At 41.3% G+C, this 12,633-nt stretch overlaps 1 protein-coding gene across 1 annotated transcript; it reads right to left on the bottom strand.

The window, feature by feature from the left end:
* Nucleotides 1-11,064, bottom strand: mdc1 (mediator of DNA damage checkpoint 1). Its single transcript, XM_020610846.1, has 13 exons — nt 11,032-11,064; nt 10,182-10,331; nt 9,672-10,054; nt 9,479-9,542; nt 9,349-9,385; nt 8,018-9,204; nt 7,647-7,703; nt 4,050-7,534; nt 3,412-3,549; nt 2,345-2,527; nt 2,100-2,225; nt 1,379-1,489; nt 1-1,244 (listed from the first exon to the last, which is right to left on the bottom strand). The coding sequence occupies exons 1-13, from the start codon at nt 11,042-11,044 to the stop codon at nt 1,086-1,088; spliced, it is 6,093 nt and encodes a 2,030-aa protein (XP_020466502.1). The 5' UTR covers nt 11,045-11,064; the 3' UTR covers nt 1-1,085.
* Nucleotides 11,065-12,633: the final 1,569 nt, after the last annotated feature.

The following is a 12,633-nucleotide window of genomic DNA, read 5'->3' as shown; positions in this document are numbered from 1 at the left end:
AGGGTTAATTTATTTGGTGCCTAGCAATGCTCAGCCAAATCTTGTGGCCTTCAGGTCATGGGATATAACTGAATGCTTAGAGAAAACCATGTAAGTGGGCCTCCTGTTCACATTTTGTCTTTTTACATTTGCTTTATGCTTATTTTTACACTGAAATTAGTTATTTCTCCACATAAGCAAATGAACAATTAGGAATCATAAGTAGAACATCTCATTAAATCCTAAACAATACAGTTACCGGTAGTATGTAGTGACATACTAAACTATACTGCTGCAAAAGGAAATACACATATAGTTAAAGCAAACAGATGATATTTAATAGTTTTCTTGATAATACAGACAGATGCCATGATTTGGTGCAAATACAAACTTGATATTAAGCTAGTTAATGGTTCTAAAATTACAAGCTAATAAATCTGTCTTTAAAATGCCAACGACGCAGCATGAAGAAATACCAAATGTTACTTCTGTTCAGTGGTGTTTTTTTTAATATATAATGATAACATACATCGGAGGCTGTGTGCAAAAAGTAGACAGCAGATAAAAGTATAGCAAGGACATATGTCATAAGATATTGATGTCGGAACTGCATTTGCATTCAGGTGCCCATATCATTCTCATCCCCTGGAGGTAATAGGGTTGCATGAAGCCTTAATGGAGTAGGTGGTTTAGGCTAATGAAGACAGAAGAACAACTAACACACTGGTAGGTTCATGATTACTTCAGTATAAAAGGCACTATGCATGGTTTTATCAACACAGGAAAATGATTTTTTTTCCATCTACTGGACATCGTAGCTGATGGATTTGGTTCCAATATTCCACCACCCAAATATGATTTATACAAACGTCTTTTCATGGATGGTTACCTGCCAAATTTGCTGGCTGAGTTGAAGCACTTACAAACATCTAACTAGTGTTTATATCGGCCTTTGATTTAAAAATGTTTCTACAGCTGATAACTGCCTACACACTAGCACAGATTCTCCACACATCTGTAGGTGCATCCTTGTGTGTATAGTTAGTGTACCCTGTTGATGCCATATCTTCTTTCTGCCCCTTACTTTGCTTCCAGCAGGCTGTAGGTTAGTTGCCGTTGGGGGCAAGACTGTGAGTTTGAAAGTCAAGTTTCTGCTGAAGGATCCCTGTGAGAATGAACTCAGCAGTGACAACTGGGAGAGATGCAGAGACGGCTGGGCGACACAGCGGCCAGTCCTCTTCGCAGGAAATCACAACTGTATGGGGCTAAGACAGAGCAAGGTGAAAGTAAATTATCTGAGATCCAGGTGCAAGTTGGAATGATAAAATGTGAGGACAAACTGCCATAATTTGATTTGCTTCATGTGAAATATGAGAAAAACTCTAAGTTCGGTTGGTACCTTGTGAGATGAGGGCATCTTAGGTAGAAAGGTAGCTCCACTGCAGGAGATTATTTCTTTCATGTGAACTGGCTCTGGCTTTACTGATTTTGTAACGTGGATCTTATATCCCTAGGAGAAACGGAAAGAATACAAGATACTGTATATAGCATACAATGTGTAAACAAATATGATTCTCTATTTTTATTCTGCAAGACCTCCTCAAGAAATCAATTTTAATAGCACTTGGGAATGGATTTTGGCATTACACTAATATAGTGTTCCCTCCTTTTAGCTGATATCAGCATAACATGGTATCAGACTCTTTGCAACTTTGGAAATATAGTGAAGGGTAGGAAGACTATGTAACAATAGAAAAAAACTATTGTCTCCTTCCTTAGGTGAAGTTCCCATAAACACAACCAGTAAATGTCAAATTACTTCTCACAAGTCACAGTGTAATAGTAAACAAGTGACACAGTACTCTTGTAGAAATGTGAGCATGTTATAAGCAATGCTGAGGGATTCATGTCTGTTATAGGCTCAGGATGACTCTAACAAAAAAATTTCTGGATTCCCACCATGACTCACTATTGCACAGTGTCAATATTACCCAGCACTTTGTGCCAAGGAGAATACCACACTGTCAACCTCACAGTCAGATAAAAAAATATAAATAGAGAAATATATGAGATGAGTGACTTAGAGAGTACCTGTGTATTGTACAGAGTGTACAGAGTACCTGTAAGAGAGGCTGACTGCTGGCAGTCCCCAGAGACTCCTGTAGGCAGAAACTGAACTTCTTTTCCTGCTCTGAATCCTTCACAACAAAAGCATTGGGAGACAGGAAGCTCCCAGCTTTACCACTCTAAGACACCGGGAGAGAAGTGAAACGTGTCTTTATGAGTGTGCTTCTGTCTCTGTGTAGTATGTGTGCATATATTTACACATCAGTTAGGCAGTTTAACTGCTACTACAGTAACTAACCTTTTCCAGCCAGTCTGTGGTGACTATGGGGACTCCTTTAGCCACCGCACACAGTAACTTGACAGTCCTGCGCACTTTATCAGTCACCAAACAGTTCATGTCTGTCACACCTTTAGCCATGCTGCCACCTAAACGAGCCAACACTCTCTCCAGTGTTTCATCCGCCACACCTGTGAACAGGACCTGAGGGAATAACAGACACACATTTTTGTTATTTTAAGTATTCCCAGGTCAAAACTAAAGTTTTTCTCTGGTCTAAAGTCATGCTAACTCAAGAGGCATATTTTCTGGTAATGCATCATCTAGTTTGTAAGAATGGAGGTGTTGAAAATAATGTTTCTATCCCTGTAAGTAAAGCAAAGTGTTATGCATTTTGAAGCAATTATCTGTGGTTAACTCAAACTAGATAATGAATGTGACACTTTCTTGCCATGGATTACAGGCCAAGATTTAAGAGGTGATTAGCTTAGCCTAGTACGACAGAAACAGGGAAACAGCTAACATAGTTCTGTCCAAAGATGAACAAAAACACCTAGCAATACCTCTAAAGTTCTGAAATTCATACATCGACAAGTAAAAATGACAATGTGTGCTTTTACAGGGTGTCATGTCCTCAGACTATTTTTGGCAAACAGCTGCCAGGGGCAGTGACTTTCATGAATCTTGTCATTGCTACGATGTTGCAGAGACATTTACCTCTTCACAAAACCATAAATCATTTCTACTTTTCAGAAACAGGGTATTCATTAAGTCAGTTTTAAAAGCATTGGCAGGTGTGTTTTTGAACTTTGGAGAGAGCCAGTTTAGCTGTTTGCCCCTTCTTCCAATAGCTATATGAAGCTAGGCTAACTGCAGCCTGGCTCTAGGCCCACACATAACAGACAGATGTGAGAGTGGTATCAGGGTTTTCTTCTAACTCTCTGCAAGAAAGTGGATGTATATTTTGCTATTTTTATTCTCCTAAAATATGTTTGTCATTATGATTAAATGTCCCTTGTGTGCACAATTTTTTCTGACAAAAATGCCTGCAGGTTTACAAAGACAAACCCATCCACAAACACACAGACCTTGTAAGCCTGGCTGGCAGTTCGCAGTTGACAACTAGCTGCAGGGGAGGCAGAGGAGCAGCGACGAGTCTTTGCCACAGGAGAGGAGTCCGCAGGAGCCTGTCGCTTCTGGGATACACCCTTAGCTGGAGTCCGGGGCTGTTAAATGAGAGGCAGGGAGGAGGAGGAGAAGGGATGGAGTAAGAATAACCAAAACAAAGCAAGAATGAAGACAGACAAGGGCAAAGCATGAAACACACAAATAGAATGATGAGGATAAGATGATTAAGAAAGCAAGGACGTAAGAGTGGGAAATCACTGTGTGACCACTAAACCACTTAATTCATTATTGTATTAATAGTCAGACTGCTCCTGTTTCTGAGAGAGTGGGAGAGACTTCAACTGATGTTGATTGCAGCACATTATGATGGTGGGAAAGGCTGACTCATAAAAAGAAATGCACCAGTGCCTTTGGCTGTGGTAAAATCCTTCCATTTCAAGGACAGAAGTTCCTGACACTAATCACACAGTCCTCCGCTTTCTTTTCTGTCTGATTTATGTTTCATTCTTAATGTGTTTTTGTTTCAATGAAAACAATTTCTAACACCTTAACATTTCAAATGGATGTTTAAAAGTGAAGTACTTAAATACTAAGTCACCTCTGATGTGCTCACTTCTGCATTCCGGTTAATGGATCTGACAGATGTTCCACTGTCTTCTTGCTCATCTTTCTTCTTTTGCTGGGCAGCGGATGGCCGACCTCTGGTTCTCTTCTCAACAGTCTCCACCTCCATTTTCTCACTTTTGTCCTTCACCTCTACTTCAGGGGGAGAGTTTTGTGCATTCTTCTTTGTTTGAGCACTGGATGCTCTACCTCTTCTGTTAGCTTGGATGGGATTCTCATCTCTTGTTTCCTCTTTACCTTCTTCCTCTGCTGCTTTTGTTGTTAGGATTTTCACTTTCCCTTTGGAGCTACAGCTCAGGTCTGCCTCAGTATTTTGTGGCAACTCTCTCCTTCTTCCTTTTCTTTTGTCTTTAGTTTCATCGTTATCACTGACTGCAGAAGCTCCTGTTGTCTCGGCAGTTTCACTCTTTGCTGCTTTCTGGCCTCTGCGCCCGACTTTCCCTTTAGCCAGATGTGATTCCTCATTAGTATGAACTTTTTTCTGATTTAACTGTTCTTCCTCTGTAGCTGTAGGTTCAGAGCCATCTGTACCAGCTCGCCCTCGCCCCCTTGTGGAACTCGCCTGCTGAGAATCTGCCTTGTCTTTATCGTCTCTGTGAGAAACCTCATTAGAAGTGTTCCTACTCTTCTGACCTCTGGCTGCAGGTTTGGGAGCTGAAGTCTGGTCCCTGTGACTATTGACACTGCTGTCTGGTTTGGGCTCTGTTTTCCTCCTTCTTCCTTTGCTTTGAGAGCTCACACTGCAGTTGGAAATCTCAGAGTTGAGAGAACTGGAGGAGGTAGACCTTGAAAGGACTCCTTGTGGAGAAATATCATTACTGTTCTGTTCTGTTGGCATTGCTACAGTGCTCCTCCTATTGCGGCTCCTGGTGGTGGCTGCCTGGGGCAGCTCACTGGTCCTTACTCCTCTGCCTCGACCTCTTCCCCTACTCTCCAGGGTGGTGATGCTTGAAGCAGATCGCTCAGAGCTAACAGAGCTGGAGCGAGATCTGGTTCTCCTTGCTGGGACATCATCACTGGTTAATATGGCTGAGTCTTGTTGTGCTTCTGTGGCAATTGTTCTTCTGGTTGCTCTTTGACCTCTTGTAGGCACTTTGTTTTCTTGTAGCTCTTTGATTTGTTTTTCTTTGTCATCTTTTTCTTTCTCCAGTTGTTCTCTTTTTTCCCTTTCAGTTACTTCCCTCTGTTTTGCTTGGCGTTCTTGTTCCTTTCTTTCCCTCTGAAGTTCTTCTAATTCCCTCTTTTCAGTCTCCAGTCTTTCTTCCTGTTCCTTTCTTTCCTTCTCCTCTCTCAATTTCTCCTTCTCTTCTCTTTCTGCCTTTTCATGCTCTAATCTTTCTTTTTCTTCAGTCTCTTTTCTAACCCTCTTAAATTGTTCTTCTTTTTCCTTCTGATCCAATCTTTCATTTTGCTTCTTCCTCTCTTTCTCTACCCTTGCCTGTTCAGGTTTTGTCCTCTCCGCATGTTCAGCCTGCAGTCTTTCTTGTTCTTCCTTCTCTTTTATTTCCCTTTCTACTATTTCTTGTTCTTCCCTTCTCTGCTGCCTCTCCATCTCCTCCTGTTCCTTTTCTCTTTCGTTGATCTCCCTATTTTTCTTCTCCATTTTGTCTCTCTGTTGTCTGAGGTTTGCAACATCTTTCACATCTCCCAATCTACTTAATCTTCCCCTTGTCCCGCTTTTATTTCTAAGAGAGAGTCCACTGGTTCCAGCTTCAGACTGTCTCCCCCTTCCTCTTTTAGGCCGTTCAGCAGCTTTTGTTTCCAAAGACTGAGCTTCAACAGTAGAGACTGCAGAATTTGTGAGTGGCTGCATCTCCTCTTTTTCAAGGTGAAGAAGTTTTGCTTTCCTTTTTCGTGCACCTGAAATCAAGGCCCCTTCATCACTTTGATCATCTTCACATGCACCCATGGGCTGAGTTTCAGAAGCAAAGACTTCAGAATTGCTGGAGGGCTGTGTCTCCTCTTCAAGTTGCAGTGGTTTTGCTTTTCTTTTTCTTCGAGAAACTGGAAATGAGTCTTCTTTATCACCGTCTTCAACTCCACTTGCAACCACTGGCTGAGTTTCAATAATAGAGAGGTCAGAGTTTGTAAGAGCTTGTGTCTTCTCTTCTTCACTTTGTAGTCCCTTTCCTTTTCTTTGTTCCAAACCTGGAACCAAGTCCTCAACATCACTTTCCTCATTTCCACTTGTAGCCATGGGCTGAGTTTCAGCAAGACCAAACTGCATGGGCTGGGTTTCAACAGTTGATAATGCAGAACTAGTGAGGGGCTGCACCGCCTCTTCAAGTTGCAGTGGTTTTGCTTTTCTTTTTCTTTGACAAACTGGAAACGAGTCTTCTTCATCACTATCTCCAACTCCACCTACATCCATTGGGTGAGTTTCAACAGCAGAGACGTCAGAGTTTGTAAGAGCGTGTGTCTTCTCTTCTTTGCATCGTAGTTGCTTTCCTTTTCTTTTTTCCAAACCTGGAACCAAGTCCTCAACATCACTTTCCTCATTTCCACTTGTAGCCATGGGCTGAGTTTCAGCAAGACCAAACTGCATGGGCTGAATTTTTTCAACCAATAACACAGAATTAGTGAAGGACTGTGTCTTCTCCTCTTCAAGCTGCAGTGACTTTGCTTTTGTTTTTCGTGGACCTGAAATTGAGTCCTCGTCATCACAAGTATGCATGGGCTGAATTTCAACTAAAGAGAGAGCTTCACTAAAGGTTTTCTGCTGAGGTTGAGCTGCTTCCCTAGATTTTTCCCTCTCTTCCATTTCATTCTGTGTTCTGTGCTTCACTTGTAGTACAGAGGAAACAAATTTGTCTGCTGCCAAACTTTCTTCTTCAAAGGCAGATGTTGGTTGGGTTTCAGTTATACCAAGAGTAGATGAGGTGGGCAGGTCTAAAGGCTGTGTCTCAACATTGGTGTTTTTTCTCTCATCTTCATCTGTTGTGCCCGCTGACTCACTGCAGGACTCTAAAATGTATGCCTGTGTTGCGTCTAGGGACATATCTTCCTGACCTTCTTTTTCTGACATTTCTGAACATCTGACAGGCTTCTCACACTCTCCATAGATCTGTGTAGCATTAATATTTGTAGCGTTCTCCTCAGAGGCTCTGTCTGCTGTTGAGATGGCTGCATATGCTTGGGTATCTTCCAGATTCATACCCTTATTATCAGAGACAAACACCTGTGTGCTCTCAGTAGCCAGAGCCTGGGCCTGACTCTGCAGGTAGCTGCTGTTAGACGGTGCCAGCTGGAAAGACCCTGTTCTCTTGCACTGTTCATCTTTTTCATCACCTGAATGTTCAAGAACAAAGGCTTGGGTGGGTTCCATTGTGTGGTCTGGTGGAGGACTGCCATGGCTGTCTCTGGTCTGAAAAATGAAGGACTGTGTCTCAGCCACAGCAAAGTCCTCATCCTCTTCACTGTCTGAGCAAGAAGAAAGTGCTATAGGTCTTACAGCAGAGGCTATCGCATCATGGAGACAAAAACATTTGGGCAAGGTTAGAATATTTTATATATGTGCTGTTTTAGAACAAATTTATGTGCCAGTGGAATGTATTAACAGTAATTTACTCACATTTCACTGGGAATGCTTGAGTCTTCATATCTTCTAGTCCTCTTTGTGAAGAAATCCCTAATACAAGTAAAAACAGCATATTAAAACATTTTAAATATGATTATGCCTAATGGTAAAAAAAATGCCAATTGATACCGTGGATCAATAACAATATGGTGTGTCATTAAATTGAGAACCCTAGTTACACTTTAACTGGATCACTTAAAAATATGTTTAAAAATCTGCACTTCCTTCAGTGGTTATAATCTATATTTTATAGTACTTGGTTATTTATAAAACAGACATTATGCCATCTATATATTTTGAGTAATAAAAACAATCGTACGTTGGAGCCTGCATTCATTTCATTAAGTTGCCATTTCACTAATTACCTGACATTTGTACAGGAGTAGAGCAGTTAGAAGGAAAGAGAGGAAGCAGCACCCCAGATGTTTCTTCTCTGCACAGGATATGGATCTGGTCGCAACCTGTCGCTGGTATGTCTGCCTCCTTATTCTCCACATCTGTATCACTGTCCACTTTAAGGTCAGCTAGACTGTCCTTGTCCCCAGCAGGGGGCATGCTGGATTTATCCACATCTGTGTCTGCACCAAAAACAGAGTGAGGAGCTGCTGATGTGGTACCAGGAGACAGTGACAAGGTTGTGACATCAACAGGCATAACCAGAGGACAATTGTCCTCCACATCTGTATCACTGTTAGACAGAATATCCAAATCAGTTTCTGCAACTACAGTCGTAAATGTTTCTGTGGTGGCAGACACAACTGAGGGTTCACTTAGGGCAGGAACTGCTTCATTGTTTGTATCATTGTCAAAGTGCAGGCTCTGGTGAGCAGCGGGGGCAGATTTGGGCCCAGGTGACATATCTAATTTAGTGGGAGATGAATCTGTCTTAGAGCTTGATTTATTTGGCCCATGTTCTCTTTCTTTTTCCTCATCAACATCAGTGTCACTGTCTAGGCAGAAATCCTTTGGCTGTGTTGAAAGAGCAAAGTCAGTAGTGTGCGAGCTCTGAAATAATGCAGGTTTTGCATTTGCAGCAGCGTGTGACACAGCAGCATTGTCAGCCACCTCTGTGTCACTGTCCATTGTGATACCTTCATGCTGAATAACTGACATAATATGAGGAGATCTGGTACTGTCATCAGTGGAAGGCACAGTTTTAGAAGCCTTGTCTAGGGCACCTTCATTCTCATCAATATCTGTATCACTGTCCATGTGAAACTGGTCTGTGTTTCCTGGTTGACTGACTTGGTTTGTATTCATAGTCAAAGGACATACAGATGCCACCATTTTCTCCTCCTCCACATCAGTGTCACTGTCCATGTTAAGTGCATGGATCACATCTGTGGAGACTGCTGGTGCTGGAGTAGACACATGCATTTCATCTTCTCGTGTAAGAGTGAGATTGCTTTCCTGTTTCACTGGCAAATATTGTCCAATTTTATCAGATTTTATCCCTCCTGGTGGTAGTTTTAAGTCCTCCATTTCTTCTTGCTCTTCACTGTCATCCACAAGTGCACGTGTATTCTTAGTGGAGGACAATGGTATGATGGGACTGTTAAATGGTGGGAAAAAATGGTGACAGGCATTACAATTAATAAATAGAATAAATTGTATGGAGGCACACACTGACAATGATTGGTTATGCCCCTGAAATATAAACAATTTAAAAAGCCCAAAAAGGTTGCTGCTAATATACCTTTCAGGGATGATTACATTTGTGGAACTGAAGTAGTCTGTAAAAGAAAATAAATATGAGCTTGTAAAAAAATCAGATACAAAAAACAGGGCTTCATCTCTACACATATGTATTTACAAAATGTACATACCTGTTGCCTTGTGTTCTCCTCCTTCTCTTTCTTCATCTGAGTCAGTGTCTGGGACCAGGGTCATCTGTGGTGGGGTTGGAGTTTGGTTAGCCAGCCACAGCCAAAAGGCTCTGACAGGAGTCTTTGTTAATGAGTCCCTAGCCTTTATACCACCACTGACAAATTCCTTGCTTCCTGTGTTTGTGTCACCTACCTTTTCGCTCAAGTCATCTGGCAACCTGGCCTTTATCTTCGTATTTCTGGTCACAGGAGTCCTCATGTCCCTTTGAGAAGAGGCTGTGTTTACAGCACAGCTGACATATTGACATGGTATGTCTGCCAATACCAAATGGTCACCATCACTGAGGGCATAGCGTACATTTGGAGTCAGCTTTAAGTGGCCTTTGCGGGTCCCATTCATGCTCCCTAGGTCCCAAACCAAGGCCTCAATGTCCACTTCACTGTGACAACCTCTTCTCCTGTAAACAGAGATGCTGATGGTAGCATGCTGCTTGGATACTGATGGTGCTGGCAAGGGCAAGGCACAGGAGTTGGGGTCACGGCCCAGCACATTATCTCCAAAAAAGAGGGGCAATTCTGAGTGACAGAGAATATCCATTGTAAGAAATACATGAACAATACCCGTTTGTGCAAGTCAGACAGATTGTGGATAGATTATCAAATCATAGGTGTGGTAACACCAGCTATAAGTTAAGCCACTCACCTGTCTCAGAGATATGTTCGTTTTCCAAGATACATAGTTTGGCCAATGGTCTCCCCCTGTTATTTTCATTCTCCTTCACATTTTCCTCCTCATCTGACTCCAAGATTGAGTCACTGATCAGCTGAGTAGCATCCATGCCAGGGTTAGCTTCTATGTATAGGCAGATACATTTTTTTATTATGCTATAAAGCTAACAGGCATTATTTATGCTTATGAGAGCATAGCCAGACTGATTAGTAATGATATATTATTACGTTACTAGTCAACTCTGTGCATAACCTTTATTGGACATATGTGATGGTAAATGGTCTTATACTTGTATAGCACCTTTCTATGCTTTTACAGCACACTCAAAGCGCTTTCACATTATTCGGCCATTCACCCATTCGCACTCACGCATTCACACACCAGTGACATCACCGGGAGCAACTGGGGGTTCAGTGTCTTACTCAAGGACACCTCGACATGTGATAATTTCTCTTGAAACAGCATCACTTCCCACACTTGCACACTTCCCGTCAGTATAAGAATAACAAAAAAATAGGAAAATGCATGAACCGCTAGTTGGGCAACTTCTAACGTTTATCATAATTTCATATCAAAACAAAACTTACTGCTTATTGTATAATTTAGTCTTTATTGCCAATTATACATATGTTCTCATCTTAAATATTAGGCTATTCGGTTACTAATTTCAAGAAAATTACAATCCTGATTATCTACCAGAGCAATTACGCTACCTCAAAAACTATGCAGAAAGTTTACGCTATAGTGCCATAATTTGACACAACTGCGTGTTAATATTGCTCAAAAAACCTGCACATGCTACTTTGCAATGAAAATGCATTACTTGTTGCTTTCATGTACGCTAAAATCTGCTTTAAAAAAACTAATACCAACCTTCACACACCTCGCCTTCCTTGATGTAGATAAACAAGAATGCACATCCTGGAAAATATTGACAACGCCCCCAAAAGGCGTTTTAACGGGAACCGATTGGTCAGTGTAACCGCACCTCATCCTGAAGTCTGTTGCCATTGGACATTTCAATAAAAACGCTTCTGATTGCACCAAAAATCGCCATGTTCATCCATTTATTTTCGCGCCATAGTTAAAGGGATAACACTCTTTTGTTGCTAATATGCTGTTGCTATGATTAGGTCCCACACATTTTCATTTTTATCTGTTTTTATATTGACTTATTTATGTAAATATGTGTCTTTTAAGCCAAGAGCTGCTGGAAGAAATTTTTTTTGTGCTATGCATAATGACAATAAAGATTCTTGACTTGATTTGACACTGTTGCACAAGGGTTCAGCTGTCTATACAACTTAAAACTGTTTTGTATATCCAGTGTAAACAGTAATAGCCATACGTAGTGCTGTGTTCTTCTCAAACAATTCCACCTTCCTTTTATCTGTCAACAGCTCATTTATTTTCACAGTAGTGGTGTGGGGTGTCAAGGTGGTCTTTAGCAAACTTCAGGTATGCTGCAGTTTTGTTTTCGCATAGCATTTTTGGTGTCCTGCCATGGATACCATGCCTGTTCAATATTTTGCATGTGACTGACTCATGAACAGAGGTGTTAACCAGCTCCAATGAATTCTTCAAGCCTTTAGCTGTTATTCTAGGGCTCTTTTTTTTACCTCACTGAGCATTCTGCATTGTGCTTTTGGAGTCATTTTGGCTAGGCACCTAATTCTATGGAGAGTAGCCACAGTACCAAATCGTCTCCATTTAGAGAAAATGTCTGACTGTGGACTGATGAATGTCTAAAGTCTTTGAGATGACTCTGTGACCCTTTCTAGCTACATGCAAATCAAAAACTCTTGATTGTAGGTCTTCTGAGGCCTCTTTTTTGCAAGACATGGTTCACATCAGCTGATGCTGCTTGTGAACAACACACTGTTTGCTGAGTGCTTTTCTAAGTCAGCGTAGTTCCAAACCACACATCCATTCTCATTTCATTGATTGGTCTCCGGGCTTGCTAACACTTGACTCCAGTTGTTTTGCAGTGTCAGAAGCCTGGTGTTGCCATTATATTTTATAGTATCACTTTACTGAACACACCCATTAAACAAAGACATGACGGTTTGTGTTTTATCTGCTTAAAAATGTGTTGATATGTGACTTTGGTTAAGATTAGATCACATTTCATGACCTATTCATGCAGAAAACCAGGAAATTATAAATAGTGCCATCACTTTTTCTTGTGAATGTATTTAGGTTATCCGATCACTACCAGTGGGCATACAGTATGTCTTTAGGACTGGCTCGTGCCTATACTGGGAAAGGTGTGGGATTGTGCCTTGGCACATTTAAAAAGAAAGAAAACAAACCCACCATGTTGCAACTGGACATGTGCCCTTAACCGATGATTGAGAATAAGGGGACACTTACAAATCAAATCAAATCAAATTTTATTTGTATAGCGCCAAATCACAACAAAAGT

Source organism: Monopterus albus, unplaced genomic scaffold (genome assembly GCF_001952655.1).
Source record: "Monopterus albus unplaced genomic scaffold, M_albus_1.0 scaffold107.1, whole genome shotgun sequence".
Taxonomy (NCBI): domain Eukaryota; kingdom Metazoa; phylum Chordata; class Actinopteri; order Synbranchiformes; family Synbranchidae; genus Monopterus; species Monopterus albus.
The sequence above is the reverse complement of the archived record's forward strand: the minus strand, read 5'-3'. Positions and strand labels throughout refer to the sequence as shown.